We start from the raw sequence: 17,198 nt of genomic DNA on the forward strand, positions 1-17,198 counted from the left end.
GAACTTCAGGAACTAGTCAGTTGATATTTAAAACTCCACGCCTGTGAAAAAGAACTTCTCAAAAAGCCAATGTTTATTTGAAAAGGGGGGTTAGCTCTGTGGTGCGGAAAAAAGAAGAAAGAAAAAGACTCAGGCTTACTTCGACAGTGATCGCATTATTAACCATTAACCTTTATAATCCCGTTTATCTGAAGCTGCATTAAAAGCATTCTGCTCGATTGAAAATTTATATGCTTGTGGCTTTTTTATTTGGCTTCAACTCCACACAGAGTCCTTGTACACCTGAATATGAAGCTTGTTTTCTTCTATTAATAAGTACATAACTGTAAACCGTGCCAGCTGTTTCTCTTTAATGATCATGTTTATTGTACAGAAAAAATAATGACTGTTTTTAGTGCTTTTCTTTCTGATTTTAACTTAATTTTTTTTTGTTTAATGCATCGGAAATTCTAGGATTGCACTTTTTGTGCGGCGTAGCGATAGAATTTCAGATTAAAGTTGCATTAGTAAACTTTGAATTGGCTAAATAAATGATCGAAAAATGACGCTACAGTGGATGTAAAAGTTACAGTGGAAGATAAGTTAAAATCCACTTTTTGGTTCTTTTAGTGTTCTGTGAATTTATTGTAATATCTTCTAACTTTTTAGGAAGATTCTAATTTATTTATCTGCAGAAGACGAAAGCCACAATGGAAAATTTCCTGCAGCTCCACTGACTCATATTTCATTCTTCCAAAAAGCGAATAACTGGACAGCCCAGATTATAGATATGTTAGTGACATCTCGCCCAGTATGCAAATTCTTAGGTAAGGCTGAGAATTGGTGTTATCCCTGGTTGGAGCACGCAATAAAAGAGGTTTTTGTTCTTGGTAGATTGTAATCTGCGTGATTAGAGAGAGAGAGAGAAAGTGATGCTTAGAAGTCTATCTGGTCTGTGCTTCCAAAAAAGAAGAAGTGCGGTACATTAAAACATTTAAATTGACCGGCCTCTCTTTCTATTATGTGGCTGAACGGCAAACGGGTATTGGAGGTCTCCTACATATATATACCTGTCCAAAGTGTGCACCTGCACTAGTGTAGCAGCGCTCACCGGTAGGGACAGAAATGGCCTCAAGTGAGGGAAACACATACAAATTGGTGAGTTAGAATAAATGCTAATTACAAATGTTTCGATTTTTAAATAAATATTAAATGCATTTCATGCTTTATTATTATTTTACCTCTTTATATTATTTTGTATAAAATGAGGCGGATTTGTATTTCAGACATCTTTGGACAGTGACATCAATCAGCACTTTCAGGATGCAATCGATGTGATTCAGCAGCATTCGAACAATTCATACTACGATTCAGGTGAACTTTACGGATCTGTTAGATTGATTGAATTGTTTTTATTTGGGGAGGGGTTCTTTGTGCTGAGGTAAAAAACACAATTTGAGTCTTTATTCTTAAAGTTTTACATGATTTTTGATGTACTAAAGTTGAAATTGTCTTTTCAGATTATTCATATTACGAGAATCTGGGAAGTCACCACCAATCACTGCAGTGTCAGATCTCCTGTTGCCTCGTCACACACCAGTCTGAAGTCCCAACTCCTGTTTATGACTGGAATGACATGGCTGTAAGTGTAAAGCATTGATAAGTTTGAGAACAGAGATTATAGAAATCTGGATATTTATATGAAATGTGTTTTTTACAGCAGCAGTCTTGGCCTCAGGTCATACCCGATGTTGCGTTGAGTCACTCAGTGCAAAATGAATCCCCACATTTTTACTCCATCTTACCACCACAAAGGAATGGCAAAGGTGATCAGTGTTTTAAAAACACCTGAAAATTAGTTGTTGTTACACTTTTTTGTGCAATCAAAACTGAAACGACGGTGTTGTCCGTCTCCTCAGGTCGGAAGAAGCTCAGACTTTATGAATACCTGCACGAGGCTCTGAATGACCCCAACATGGGCGACTCAATCCAGTGGACGGACAGCGGCAGCGGCACCTTCCACTTCATCTCCAAAAACAAGGAGAAGCTGGCTGAGTGCTGGGGCCAGCGTAAGGGCAACCGCAAGACTATGACCTATCAGAAAATGGCAAGAGCTCTGAGAAACTACAGCCGTACTGGGGAGATCATCAAAGTACGCCGCAAACTCACCTACCAGTTTAACCCAGACATCCTGCACAGGCTCGGCTCTGCACATGTGCCCATGCACCTGCCCCGTCACCCTCCACAGGAGGAGGTCCACACCCAGCAGCACAATCCGTCCGAGCAGAGCTACTGCGGCTCTGCGGCAGCAGACTGGCACAGCTGGTACGCTCACTATCAGCCGCACGAAGATTACGACCTGGCCGCAAGCTTCACCTCACACACCAAACTCTGAGGTGGCGGAGAGCTCTCAGGATGTCAAAGTTTTCAAAGACTCAAATATTTTCGTTACATGCTGGATCCTGGTTGTAAAATGTATTAATTTACAAAAAACCTTTAAAAATGTTTTTTTGTTTTGTTTTCTTTTGTTTTTTTTATTTCAATACCTTTACTGAACAACATACACATTTTCTGGCAGTTGCAACCAGTACTGTGTGGATTATTTAGCATACTGTTTGCTTACCAGATTGACTTCAAGGCAGCAGCAACAAAAGTTAAGAGTAAAATTAACCTCACAGAACCAAATCAAAGTGGTTTTCCTTAGAGGTTTTCTTTCTGGATCCCTATTTATTCAAAGCATGTCATTATTTGAGAATTTGGGACAGAAAAAGTAACAGACTTTGTAAATTGATTCTGTATGCTGTGATTTAGAAGTGTTTGTGTACATTATTTAAGTTGCTTTTAGTAGTATATGAAAGAGATTTCACTGTATATTACTTGTAAATAAGACTTTAATATTCTCATTTTGTAATTTATAACAAAATAAATTTAAACTGTATTGCTTTAGCAACACTTTAGTTGGATGATACAGGCACATACTTTTAAAGAAGGGGTAAAGTTAAAATGACGGATGATCCAAAGCCATCAGTTAAAATCAAGGATGTCACTAAAATTTTAATTTGTATACTTGTATTTCTTTTATTGCTAATATTAAAAAATTTTTTTAGCAATTAGTGAACTGAAATTCATGATTACAAATCTGTTAGCGTCTGTAGTGCCTCTTTTACTCTTCCTTTCTTTTCTTTTTTTAAAACCTATGTGGATCTCGTGCATTTAGCATATTGTTTTACTTTAATATGCTCCAGTTTTCCTTTTGCCTTTTGGATTGTTTTTATGTCACTGTAAGCATTCAACAACACTGTTGTAAACATTTTTACATGTCCAAATAAATCAGAGTAAATGAAATCAAATTCAGTTCAATTAATGTTGACAGGAACCAGTAGCTGGTTAATGTTTCTTTAAAAAGAAAGATTGACTGAAGGTCTGTATAGAGCCTGAAGTAAATAAGTAAAACTTTAAATTTTTTTTTTTTTTTTTTTTTACAGACAAAGTCACAGAATAAAACATGAAAATATAAAATCTTTTTTTTTTTTTATTCTAATATAGCAAAAAATGAAAACCTGGAATTTAGTTACATTTTTTCAAACTATATTTTAATTTGATTAGTTTACAGCCTTCATAATTACCATCATATCACCACTATATTATTCAAGATTTACCACCAAACATGTTTGATATACTAATTTAAAAAAAGGTAATAATGTTTAAAATTCTAATGATCATTTTTATGTACATGTAAATAGTAAGTGGAAAATATATTTCATGGTTGCACTAATCTTTATCCATAAATACTAAGATATAATAATTTAAAATGTAAGAATTAAATCATTTTCTCAGTATTGTTCAGTTTTGCTGATATGAAAATATCATCTTTCAATGATTCAACATCTCTCCCAAAAAAAATAAAAACTCAAAATAAAGCTACACGCTGCTATTATCGTACAAAAATATATTTTTTAAAAACATGTTGAAAGATTTGGCACCGTCTCCAATGCAGTGAAATATTACAACAGGCACACAAAATATGAAATTAAGACACATCCTGTGAGGAAAAATGTGTCAGCAAGTGTGTGTTTTCCTGAATCGAGAGCATTGTGTAGAAGCTGCCTCCAGGCCAGGTCTTATCTGGTTCAGCGGGGAGGATGTGGTCAGTGCTGGGAGGCTTTGTTGATGGGTTGACTGGTGCTTGTGTCGGGGGCTTTGTGGGATGGTGGTCATTGTTCCTGCGAGCCCAGGGTAGAAAACGTTTGGTTTTATGTATGCAGAAAGCCCGCTCCCGTGGGGGGTATAATAAGAGTCCCCGAACTTGAGTGTCTCAGTGTCAGTTGTGTGTAATTCTCCCATTCTGCAAGGACGGTACAGCATTCGACTCAACCTTATCAGTGATGGTAAAGAGAACTTCCAACATCTTTTCAATTCTGACATATTCAAGGCTGGTTTTATATTATTTACATCTATCAGAGTTTTTTCCAGGAGACTCAGTCTGATTTGGAGGTTATATTAGAGTTCCTCGAGGAGTATCACAGACAAAACAATGCAGAAAATGGTAAGTGGAAACTGGAAATCTATTAATTATTCACTGATTTTATTTGACTACAGCTTCTAAGTAATTTTCTGCTTTTTCTGACAGACAAGGTGCATTGGACGGCTATGGAGGAAAGAAATGTACCTGCAGACGAAACATGCAAGCATTGCTGGGCATACTATGAGCCACCTGTATGCATCAATAATTTGTATTTTAGCACTAGTTTTCTCTCACATATTTGAAGGCTGGTAAGCACTCTGCAATTGGAAATTCTGTTGATTCTCTTTATCTTTTTTCCCTAATTGAAGAACATCAAACCTACACTCCAGCCTTTCCTTGCACAAGATGCTCCAGCAGGACTCAGCCAAAACACAACAGCAACACTGTCTGAGCGTGGGCCAATGCCAAGCTTCACGACAACAAGAAAATCAACCAAACACCCAGCCGCAGCAAGGGGGAGTGGTGAGTTCTGCTTTTTTTGGTCACTGGATACTGTTATTGTCTCTGTTGCTATCAGTATGAGGGAAATAATACCAAGAGAGCAAATAAGAGACCTTCCCTTTACCGTAAAAAAACAATGGAGCCGTGCATCGCTTACCACAATAGCTGTTTTTACATATCTATCAGATAATCACACTGTTTACAGCTTTAGCCTCTCCACTAAATGGCATCCCATCACTGAAGAGATTTTCTGGGAATATGTGACAATTGAGGAAACGATTAACTGTAATCTGTAGTAACTGTTTTGGCACAGCTGCCATGATTTTCGATAAGTCTTTCTTTAAATCCACCTTCATCATACAGGCTACTTACTGTTTGCATAATGGCTGCAGGTAAAAGGGTGCGACTCTTTCACTTCCTTTTTGAGATGCTGGAGAATCCAAACATGGCCCACTGTTTGTCCTGGGTGCCAGCTGCCGCCGGTGTTTTCCGCTTTTCCTCCAGGAATAAGGATCAGGTGGCTGCACTGTGGGGACAGAGAAAAGGCAACAAGAGACTCATGACCTACCAGAAGATGTCCAGGGCGCTTAGAAACTACGCCCGGTCTGGAGAGATCTTCAAGGTGAAGAAGAAGCTCACCTATCAGTTTAGCCGAGACACCCTGATGTTGCTGCAGAAATGTCATCGAGATTTGTAATGTAGGCTCGGTTTTCTGTAGCTCACATCATGTCAAGTGAACTGTGCTTTTTTTTCTGTTTATCTCAACTTGCATTTCCTACATTTTTCCATTTTTACTCAGACTATTGATGGCTTGTGGTGTAAATATCAAAAGAATAAAGAAATATTTTACTGTTTCTATCATTATGGAGTTTGACTTTTAAACTTTTTTATTAGTAAATGTCCCAATCATGTCCCAATTATTCTGGTTTATGGAGGTAAGAACGGTGCGAGTGTTGAAACAAAGATGTGCTTATTAATGTTTTTAATTCAAATTTCCAGAGACTTTATCAGGGCTGAGACAAAATGTATACATACATATGAAGTTTTGGCTTTTTACTTTCTGCCGGACCACCTCCATTTTTAAATTTTTTTTGAAAACTTTTACATAAACATGGAAGTTTTACGATCCATGTGCCACATACAGAGCTGAAATCACTCACCATTCACCTAATTACACATTTGAAGCTTACATTTTATAAAGAACAGGTCCACATAATATTTGCATGTTTCTGATGCGGCTTCAGGAAATATTAAATGAATCAGCTGAAAGACTAGATATCTCTTTCAGGTCCTGTATCAGGGTTTTTCTGGATTTTTTTCCTATTTCTTAAAGAAATAACTTTGAGATAATTTTCACCTGCTACATAGCATGCTGAGACATGCCAAGTTTTTGGCTGAAAGCTCTTTGGGAATCACCTTTTTTGCTTGTCAAACTGTGTCATCTTAAGCATTTTTTGTAGGTTGAACTAAAGAAATGGACACAAATTATGTGTTTTTGCAATGCACGTGCAACTGTGAGTCACAAAGTTCATAAAGACAGAACTTAAAATTGACCCATTGTTAATTTTCTGTTATGTGTACACCCAATACTGGTTCATCCCTTGAGTTAGGTGGCTTTTATGGCCTTTTTTAGTAGCCTTAAGTAGCTTAAATGGTAAATGGTAAATGGCCTGCATTTGTATAGCGCTTTTCTAGTCCATAGGACCCCAAAGCGCTTTACACTACATTCAGTCATTCACCCATTCACACACACATTCACACACATTAAGTAGCCACTTGCAGAGTAATTTTTGTTCCTCAGGTACAAGGACTGGACTAAAAATGAGTGAAAAACGTTCAGAAAGCCTGGAGAAATGATACTTAAGACCACTTAAAAAAAACACAAGAAAGTCTGGCTGCTTGGAAGCAAAATACAAAGAAAGGAGGGGTGTCTTGAAACTTTTGCAGAGTACGGTATTTAATAAAAATGCGGTGAAAACCTTTTATAAGTTTTCACACTTGAGATTTTAAACTATGCGATGTGGTGAAAAAGCCACACAGAGGTGGGCTATTTGATGTTTATTTTTTATGTTATTTATTCAGCATGTTAATGGCCCGCTTTGCAAGACAGCTATATATTTCATAACTCGACATTATACTTGATGCCCAGCTACAGCATTGATTTAGCATGGAAAACACACTGTTATCCTAACTGTCTGTAATCTAACGATGCAATTGAGCATCACAGTTTCAAGCCCGGAGCATATGCATACAGGTGCAGTTAATTAACTCTGCTTAGGTTTCATGTGAATCCCCAGTCCTCAATATCTGTATACGATCTAGAATACAAAATAACCAACAGAGGGAGAGAAATGTGAATTAAGTTCCGTTCGTTGACCACTGAAGTCCTGAAATTTCAAATCCACATGGGTAAGGTCTTTACACGGGCCGATAGTTTGTAATTATTCCTTACTAAATATAATTTCTTCTGCAAGCATGTTTGCATATGTCCTAAAAATGCATCTCTCCAAAATACACTTTTGGTTGTGAGTATTTTACAGGAAAAACTGTAGTTTTCAGTCACACGTTCTCTTGGAAACAGAGTTGCTTTTGTCTCTCTCAATGGACAGAAATGTGAATTTGCACTTGTTTTTTTCCTCATGTGATGGATTTGATGGCTGCTAGAAGCCAGAGGGTGTCAGTGTAGTCCTTTTCAACGCCTCCAGCTTCCATTAAACTTCATTTGTGTGACGTGACCTCACGGCTTAGCCTCCTCTGTGATGTGAAGTCTCGCCCCTCACAGGCAACTCCAAATGGTTTTGTTCTCTTTGTAGCCCACATGATACTTCCCTAAGCCCAGTATTTACTGCTGGAGCCCACTTGCAGTTATAAATGGGCTAACTGAACTATGGTTGTCTGTTACCAAGAAAGGCCACAAACTGAACTATGAAAACAGGCGTTTAAGGCAGGAGTGTATGATAAATTGAATGCTTCCTAATCACAGGATGATGATTTCCTTTGGTTTGCAGAATGGGTCTAATTTTGTTGCTGCTCATTTAAAAAGAGCTTTGCTATAAGCTGTGACTGTCTCTGTTTCTTCATAATGCTTTAAGCTGCATTCCTGCTCCACAGCCCCAAAATAGAGCTCAGCCTTGCCTTGACAAGGCGCTATATAAATACAGGCCATTTACCATTTACAGGCCATTTGACTGTGCAGCTGGGCCATCCACTTCCATATGAGAGAGGTCCCCAACATGCTCATGATATTTGTCAGTAGCAGGAGAGTGACACTGTACAAGTGAAGACGCTTCAGTGTGTTGGCGCTCGTAAATCCATCAGCTTTCAGCCTTGTTGTTTAGTCTTCACGACCTTATTAAAGACTACGTTTGATTTATCACTTGAGTTTGACGTGCTAAAAAGATTAATTAGGACCAAAGCAACCCTTTCAGTTACATAAATCTCAATGAAACCCTCTTTTCATGTCAGATACACATGTCAAATGTCAAGGTTTATGACAGCTTTCTAAGTATAGGCCGTATAACCAGTGCCCAGGCATCTCCCCACTATTTATTTGCCAGGTCGGAAAGCCTGCTGTTCTTGGACAGCATTCCCCTTGGATTAAGCTGATATCTGGCACCTGGCATTGAGCCCCTGCTTGTCAACTCTAAGTTTGTTCTTTTTTTTGAATAATGAATCCATACATTCTCTGAATATGTCGTATATCATGTGAGCATAACCCAGGATTGTCGGAGAGTATTACATCAGCCTCGGGCCTGTTAACAATGACGACACCTTTTCCTTTTATATCCCACCTCCTGTTTTGCCAGTGATCTACCGTGGAAGCAATCTTAGTAGTAATGATATTACAAAGTAAGATAAAGGCTACAGCAAATAATTTCAAAAAGACTAACTAGTCAATATAAGGTTGGTATTTTGGAAAATTTGTCCAAAATCTGGAATTTCCATAATTCCATGTGTAGCTGAATGTACTGTACAGCACCACAGCAACATATTTATTTGATCACAATGTATGTGTGTGGTCTATTTTTAGGTCAATCCCACATACATCATGCTGCAGCTTTAAATACAAGTTAGTAAACAATATCTGACACTGAAAATAGTCTCCACTATATACAAAGTTTAAGCCTTTGTAAGCACAGCTTACTAAAAAAACAAAACTTAAACAATCCATCTGTGTGTTTAAATGCTCAAACAATGATTCATTATAATATTACGACTCTAAAACATCACCCAAAATATGCTGTAAACACTGATGCAAACTTTGAGAATGAGTCAAGTTAAAAGTGTTGTGAATTTAACATCCTGATGCACTTGTAATTCATGGCCTCGCACTGGGTATGGGACAATAATGTTACAGTAGGTGTAGGATGGAGCTGCATTGTCAACTACAGAGAGGAGGAGCATGCCACATCTCTATATAAGGCCTAAAAGCCTGTCCCTCCTTGATCTGTTATCGGTCCCCCTCTTCTCCCCACTGACTTTTCCAAACCGTATCCCTGTGCCCTCTTCATCTCCCATCACTCTGCTGCAAAGGGGTCTCTGAGGGTTTTTATTCGCTATTGTCCTACTCACCATCAGCACCTATCTGTCCCTCCTGGACTGAGGAGGCTCCCACGCCTCATACAAGAATCCTACCTGCATCTTTTGACTCCTTGGTAGCTTCTTTGGGACGCAGCTCAAGATGCCAGAGCCCACAAAGAAAGGTAGGAGTTTTAACAGTATGTTGCCAGCATGCAGCTGGGGTCCAACCACCTGTTACAGTTTATGTTTTAATTGTTTTAAAAGGTACAAATGCTGAGAATTTGCAACAGTTTAAGGTTTACAATGTGGTTCTGCTTTTTTTTTTTTTTTTTTTTTTGATTGAGGGCAGCACAGTTTGTTGTTACTGGCTGTGAGGAGCTCCATCACTCTATGGCTTGCCTGCCAGCTTGTTCATAGGAATCCTCAAAGTGACTTTGAAAGTGGTATTGTATTACTGATGCGTGCGTGTTTCTACCATCCTTGGTACAAGAGAAGATTTGAGGCGTACAAACAGATAGTATTATTGCAAAGCTTGGCATACTGGATCGGTTTAGATTGATTTGACTGGAGAAAGACAAGATGGTAAAGCACAGGAGAGGAATGTTGATGAGTGCTCAGGAAAAAAACTACCCCTGAGGGATGATGCAAGCTGGATGGAAAGTGTGAGGGTTGAACCGTGTAAGGATAAATAACATCTTGATTGTAGATATCTTCTAATTGAGTTTTTGTTCAACTGCAGCTTCACCATCCCCTGTCGCGCCCTCATGTTGGATCTTTCTTTCACACTGGAGTGTCACTCATCTCTACCATCATGTCCATCAACATTCCCTTTTAATCCACTTGTGTCTGTCATTACCTTATGGTATTACTCCCACTCTACCGATTAGCTCAGCTCTCCGGGCAGCATCTGTTGTTGACCCAGACATGCCCATGTAGAGAAAATCAAACGCTTTGTTCAGCTTTTGGATGGCTTCCGAATTACACATAATAGAACTTTCAAAATCTATGATTCTCTAGAAGAGGATTGGTGTGTCCATACCAGCTCTTGGACTGCTGTGCATTGTTTGCACATCTCTTTGTACACAAATACATCTCTGTATTTGATTTACCTTCCATTAAAATATGTTTTAGGTGTTTGAAAGGACTGAGGGTTGCCGCACATCAAGCAAGCTTTGCCTTTTAGATCGTAAAGCATTATAAATACTGGATTAAAGCATTAACTTGACAATCTGCAAGCTACAAAACCCTAACAGTACCTTACAGTACCAATTTAGCTCCCTTTCTATTTGCGTCGTTTGCAGTTAAGAGAGAGTGATGTGCGAAGTGATGTGACAATCAATACCTGTTCTTACAGAGTTCATCTGGTGCCATGACCATCCATGATCCCTCGGGAATCAAGGCTGTGGTGAATTAAAGGCAGCAGATTCCTGTCTGCTACAAACACTACCCATAAATAGCTGCACAGCCCCAAGCAGCAGATAAATAAGGGCGGAAAAGTATTGTTCTTTAAATGAGTCTGAACAGCTGAAGAGGAGGAGGGTAGGGGCTGTTGTTTTAGACACCCGGCTCTCAAGCCTTTAAAATGTCCCAACCAGAGATGACGGAGTGGTTGAGTTGTCCCTGGATCTCTGGGGAGCAGGATTCTTGTCCCTGGAATAGTTCAGAATGAGCACACTTTTAATCCCCATCCCTTGTTCACTGCCATCTCCTTTCACTGCCCCTCCTCCACGCCAAAACAGACACCTCCCTGCCACCCTGTGCTCAGGATGGATCACTCAGAGGTCAGGCAGCTCCCTATTAAATCTCCAAATCTGTGCCCAGCGATCCTCATGAACTGTGACAAAATTTCAGAGGTAGTAAAGGCCATGTCTTTACCTCGTAATATTTATTGTCACTAAGGTCCAACACTCCCCTGGGCTTTATCCTCAAACACTTTGTGTTACTGAATACCACCTAGCAAATCAAGCCCATGATGAAATACACAGGGGAAACCTGTCAGCAACTAACTGCCACTCAAGTGCTGATTCCTAAAGGGTCCTTCAGTGTAGTTGTTATCAAAGCAGTAAATGGAAAAACTAAATCACCAGAAAGGGTCTGGTTGTATTAGCTTTAGCTTGAATGTCTTATCAGAGCAATAGGGGTCTATATTAGGAAAAATGAAGCCTCTGGCCATTTAGCTTACATACACATATGAGCCCTTCTGTCTGCACGCCAGCAGCGGCGACAGCTGAAAATACCTGCAGCTCCGTCAGCTGCGCTGAGAGTCCTCAGAGGTAAAACAAAACCTTTCTCCACTCTCATTATCTCTACGGTGATGAGACAGAGCAAGGCTCGCTCTTGGGTACATGATGTGACCCTGCAGGATTCTGGCACACGGGCCAGCAACACATTGTTTTTGAGTGAGACAGAACTGTGGCTAATTTTGACAAGGAACGCTAAGAGGGAATCATTACAAATGGAGAGATATCAGAAGCTAAGTGGCAACGGAAGAAAATGTATATATGTCAGTAGACATACTGCACAAGGAATTAGGGTTACAGTTTTCACTGATGGGCTTCAAACAGGTGGCAGTGACAAGATGGACAATACACGGAGGAAGGAAAGTTTTTTCTACAGGGATACAGACATTTCAACAATATTCCACCCTTGGGATTCCCATGTGTTCACCCACTGACATTTAATGTCATGAATATGAAGTACTAAATTCACTTTTTTTAAATATACATTTTTATGGCTGTAATAAGAGGTTTAAACACTCCACATCTCACATTTTTCTTGAATCCAAGGTGTTTTAGTGCCAAAAACCCCTCTAATAAACTTTAATAATTATTATTAATTATTTGGGGCATTAAGTATCTGACAAAGATTTCTGCAGGAGTAAATTTCAATGTACTTTGCTGCAAAAATGTAAATTTTGTAAACCTATAATGTTAAAAAGCATACACAAATTTATGAATACATAACAGTAGTGGACCAGGTCCTATACAAGACTATGAAATGTTGGGCATTATGTACCCTAACTGTCAACTTCATCCAAGCGCCGACGATATTTTTAACTCTACAGCATAACTGATGACATGACATTTCGAGCTACAGATATGACAATATGCTGCACTTAAATGTGCTTTGTTTTGCTAACTTCTGTCTGTTTTTAGCATGCATTGCCTTCATTCAGATGCTACTGGCTAGCATTAGACTGTATAAAAGATAGCTTTAACCAGGATGGCATCACTCATATGTTTTGGACTTAGCATTTTACATTTTTGAGGTTAGCATTTTGGCAGTAGCCATGTTCTTGGATGAAAGTGCGGAGTGCTAATTTATTAGGTACCTATAAACTATGTGGGTGCAACGCTTGGAGTGATATTAGCTAATTAGTGCTCAGAAACAGACTAATAAAATACTCACCAAAACTGAAGCTCAAACTTCATAGATGGTCTGTTGTTCACAGCCTACCACAATCTCAATCAGATAATCCAGGTAAATGCTCCAAGAGGCTCCAACATCACACAAGCACTGATTAGGTCCATTTAAATGCTGGAAGTAGTGCATGAGGCCTTGCAGACTATGACCACACCCATTACTCAATTTTCAATGTGGTTGTGTTATAAAATTAAATTCACCCCTCTCAGACCTGTTTTAAAGGAGGACTTTATCCACAAAAGCCAAAAATATTTTAGTACCAGTCTTTAAAATGCATTTTAATGCTGTAAAGTTGAACATTTTGACATAGGAGTGTATTGGGACTACTTACTTTGCACTGGTTTTGTGTTTAAGCTTTGGAGTTGCCCTTGCTGCTATTTGCAGACAGCAGCCCTCAGTCCCCGGTGATAAGACCACCTGTCAAAAATGATAAATGATATAAATGATAGCCTGTGACCCTGAAAGTACCTGCAGAAGAGGGCAGCAGGGGTTAGCCTACAGAGTAAGAAGTCGCCATGCTACTGCTCTGTTTATGTTTTCATAAATAGTGATGATCGATGTGAGCAGAAGGCAGTTGAGACAAAAGGTGTGTGTAATTGGAAGAGAGAGGATTACCAAGTCTTTGTTCAAATGTCTACATTATATCTTTTTTTCCTCACAATAGCCTCTATTTGTGGAAACAGTTTTGTGGAGGTGCAATTTGGCTACAGTGCTGTGAAAAAGTATTTGTCTCTTTTGTGATTTCTAAGATTTTTGGACACTGTTTTTTTCTCACACTTACGTTGCAGATAATCAAACAAATTACAATATTATGTATTATTATTGCAATTACAAAATAAAAAATTTTAAATTCTTCTTTTAAAGGATATTCAAACCAAACGGGCATTTGTATTCGTGATCACTTGAAGTGTCTTTCACATCACTGGAAGAATTTTGGCCCACTCGTCTTCCAGATTTGTTTTAATTCAGCCACACCTGAGGGTTTTCCACCATGAACAGCCTATTTAAAGTAATATCAAAGGATCACAATATGATTTAATGCAGGACTTTGACTAGTCCACTTCAAAACCTTCTTTTTGTTTGAGTTACTGAGAAGTGGCAGGTGTGTTTGACAATGGTATGACATTCGTTTTATTAAAGGTATAACCGCACTTTTCCCAAAGTCTTTGGGATCATTGAGATGTTTTTTGGCAAATATGAGATGAGTCTTTATGATTTTTTTGTTCACCAGTGGTTATCTCCTTGAAACTCTGCTATGCAATTTTTGCCCAGTCTTTGTCTTAGTGCTGGATTGTGAACTCTGACCTTAGCTGAGGCAAGGGAGGTCAGCAGTTCTTTGGATGTTGTTCTGGGGTCTTTTGTGACTTCCTGAATGAGCCATTGATGCACTCTTAGAGTAATTTTGGTCAGCTGGCCACTTCTGGGAAGGTTCCCTGCTGTTTTCAGTTTGTGGGTAACAGCTGTCACTATGGTTCACTATAGTCCTAAAGCCTTAGAAATGGCTTTGTATCCCTTTCCAGACTCATAGATGTCAATGACTTCTGTTGCATATGCTCTTGAGGTTCTTTAGATCCCAGCATGATGTGCTGCTTTTTAAAAAAAACAAAACAAAAAAAAACTACCTCTCTTTGTCAGACAGGTTTTTATTTAAGTAATTTCTTGACTTAATAGCTATCAGGTTTGGGTGTAGCTAAAAAATTGAACTAAGCTTTCCAAAAAATGCGGTTGCTCAAAGTTAATTTATGATTTAATGAGAGGGGAACCTGTGTGGTTATGAAAGGTTTTTTTTGACTTAATAAATGAAACCATCATTTAAAAACATAAATTTTGTATTTAATCATGATATCATGATATCTTTTTGCATAATATTAAAATTTGCTTGAATGATCTGAAATATGTAAGTACGTAATACGTAAAATCAGTGTGCTCAAACTAAGAAAAAAAGAGAGTCATAATGCAAGTAATTCTGCTGTCATGTTTCATAGTTGTATTTTCTTTTTCTTCCTGTAGATGAGCCAAATGGTCAGCCAGAGGGTGAGTGCACATCTTATCATCCTATCACCTCACAGTCCAGCAGCGTAGAGTTGCACAATACACAATTTTTTATAAAAAGTCGCTCAAAATTTACACAGGTATGCAATTTCAGTAGAAAATACCACTGCTGACATCAAACAGCAACCCTTGTTTTCACTTGTTGTACAGGCACAAAGCAGAACAGGTCTACACATGTAATATAATGAACCTGGCGTGAATGTGCAAACACTGCCGCATAGGAGTGTAAATGTGGAGCCAATAGTCGGCAGTATGGATATGCTGCCGTGCTTCACAGAGCTCTGTAGCAATGACCAAGCTGTCAGCATCTCTGACATTCCTCTCGTCAGCCAGCTGATCCCTCACTGTTGATTCAGCTGACGCCTCTGCCATCCCATGTGAGCAAGCTGCTGGCGTGTTATTGGCTTTTTGCCGGCGACCTTGGAGCTTCAGCATCTTAATGCTCCAGCTCAGTCGGGTGGCGGGAGAGCTCAGCTTTTTAGGGTCCAAGTAAAATATTATTCCCGGAAATTTTCTGTATTTAACACATGTAGAAATAAAAAGACTACATCACAACCAGGCTAAGGTCAGCATTATTGAAAACGTATAGCAGCACTTCATATGAAATAGGGAGAGTTATGTAAATAAGATGAAAATATAAGGAGTCTGCTCTTTTAGTCATTTGGCGTGTTCTGATTACCAGGATGTCAAATACTGCCCGCTTTCACAGAAGTAAAATGCACAAGGTGTTGTTTCAATAATGATTATTGGCAAAACGGGTCACAGGTGTGACATTGGTCATCCTGTACTCTTTTATTTGCAGCCACTTATACTACTAATAAGAATACACATTGAGTTTCTTCACTACCAACTTTGTGTCAGGCTGTCCTTGAAGTCCTCTATAGAGGCAACACAAAAGAATCAATAAAAAAACAGAAGATCCAGGTCATCCCGCTACAACAGAATCCACATGGCCTGACCCCTCTAGGCCTCCCCAGAATAGTCAGACCTTACTCCAAAAAAAAGCAAGGGTTATGATCACTGTCATCATGTAGCTATAAAACAGGTGGGGTCTAAGTAAAAAAAAATCCATAAAAAGACTGAGTCATACAATCCTGTCTCACAACACAAATTTCCCAGCATTATTTAGTGTCCCTAAACACCACTTTTCATCTGTCTTATCTAGTGCCTTCTGAAAGGACATCAAAAATGGTATTTGGTATTTACAGAAGTTGACTTGAATTTGAAGTGAAACACTTAAATTTGAGTCATACATGTCATAGTTTTCCATTTGTATGATTTTGCTATTGCTTGCTGCCATGGTAACACTTTCCATGGTTGCTAACATATTATTGTGGTCGTAATTTGAATGGAAAGGACGGCCTTGTCTACAAACACTCTGAGCTGTATGTGTGATGGTAACTGGAAATGAAGAAGGTTCCCTTTCAGAGTAAAAGTTGCGCCTTATGAAACATGTTGGCTGTGGTGCTGAGCCACAAAGTTTACTATGAACCTTCTCCATTTTCAGTTGGCGTCACAATTCTCTCAGTTTTTGCAACTGATTATACCCAGTGACAGCCAGCAACCTACAGAAACCACTTACCAACCAGTCAGGGAAAACACACATTTCTCTAGCAACCAGTGTTTGTGTCACATCAAATGAGGCGAACATGAGAGCCCTTAAGTGGTTGACTAACTTGTGCTTTCTGCCACTGTGAACCTTCATTCAGCTGCTGTCCAAATTCAAAGCCCAGACACCAGTGGCTTCTTACAATGTGGCAGTATTTCACGCTCTGGTATGAGAACTCTGACTAAGACGCAAGACAGCAAAAAAGAAAAACAGACATTAATAAATTAATACTTTTATATAGTGCTTGTTAATTAGGAAAATCATTAAGTCAATATAATCCCATTACTGTAGCACAATATAAAATAGTGTCTCAGAGCCCAACACTCATCCTAGTGTTCAGATGCGGAAGCTGCACAGGGCAAAGCTAGAGTTCCGGCAGTTTTACAGCTGTAACAGTAACGTGCATTCCTATCAGTTTACTGTGTAATCCCTTCGAGCACGCATTCTCTAAAATGAGAGGATCTAACAGTTACTGAGGAATATAATGAATGCACGACATTGCCTGACGAAGCACGACACTTCCAACCGGTGTGTTTATTAATGCGTATTAATGTGCATTTCAACATGAACGACCTTTGCACAGCCTCAAGTGTTGACATATTAACAGCACATTTTCAGTCAGAGAGCTTACTGATGAGTCTAGGAGGA

General features: G+C 38.9%; 3 protein-coding genes across 17 annotated transcripts in view; 2 read left to right on the forward strand and 1 right to left on the reverse strand.

The window, feature by feature from the left end:
* Window positions 1-12,976, reverse strand: part of atp6v1e1b (ATPase H+ transporting V1 subunit E1b) — a 36,341-nt gene extending 23,365 nt beyond the window's left edge. Inside the window, exons 1-2 of the mRNA XM_026147595.1 lie at window positions 12,875-12,976; window positions 5,318-5,471 (exon numbers count right to left, since the gene is read on the reverse strand). The gene's annotated coding sequence lies outside the window, so the exon portion shown is untranslated. The remainder of the gene's footprint in view (window positions 1-5,317; window positions 5,472-12,874) is intronic.
* Window positions 1,039-2,452, forward strand: LOC113009345 (transcription factor Spi-C). Of its 2 annotated transcripts, none has more exons than XM_026147593.1 (5): window positions 1,039-1,137; window positions 1,266-1,353; window positions 1,500-1,621; window positions 1,700-1,805; window positions 1,899-2,452. In XM_026147593.1, exons 1-5 carry the CDS (start codon window positions 1,105-1,107, stop codon window positions 2,372-2,374), a joined length of 825 nt encoding a protein of 274 aa, XP_026003378.1. In that variant the 5' UTR covers window positions 1,039-1,104; the 3' UTR covers window positions 2,375-2,452. The 2 variants fall into 2 exon arrangements, with proteins under 2 accessions (XP_026003378.1, XP_026003379.1); XM_026147594.1 differs by having other exon boundaries at window positions 1,703-1,805.
* mybpc1 (myosin binding protein C1) overlaps window positions 9,370-17,198 on the forward strand; it is a 35,862-nt gene continuing 28,033 nt past the window's right edge. For all 14 annotated transcript variants that reach the window (XM_026147570.1, XM_026147571.1, XM_026147574.1 and 11 more), the window contains exons 1-2: window positions 9,370-9,648; window positions 14,900-14,923. In XM_026147570.1, the coding sequence (XP_026003355.1) occupies window positions 9,627-9,648; window positions 14,900-14,923 (46 nt within the window). In that variant the 5' untranslated portion in view covers window positions 9,370-9,626. The remainder of the gene's footprint in view (window positions 9,649-14,899; window positions 14,924-17,198) is intronic.

The sequence above is a fragment of the Astatotilapia calliptera genome, chromosome 17, assembly GCF_900246225.1.
Source record: "Astatotilapia calliptera chromosome 17, fAstCal1.2, whole genome shotgun sequence".
In the NCBI taxonomy this organism is placed as follows: Eukaryota; Metazoa; Chordata; class Actinopteri; order Cichliformes; family Cichlidae; genus Astatotilapia; species Astatotilapia calliptera.

Excerpts from the sequence above, each read along its gene's own strand:
- LOC113009345 (XM_026147593.1), top strand. The coding sequence starts at position 1,105 with ATGGCCTCAAGTGAGGGAAACACATACAAATTG. Across the intron at positions 1,138-1,265 it reads AGGGAAACACATACAAATTG|ACATCTTTGGACAGTGACAT; the intron begins GTGAGTTAGAAT and ends TTTGTATTTCAG. Across the intron at positions 1,806-1,898 it reads ACCACAAAGGAATGGCAAAG|GTCGGAAGAAGCTCAGACTT; the intron begins GTGATCAGTGTT and ends CCGTCTCCTCAG.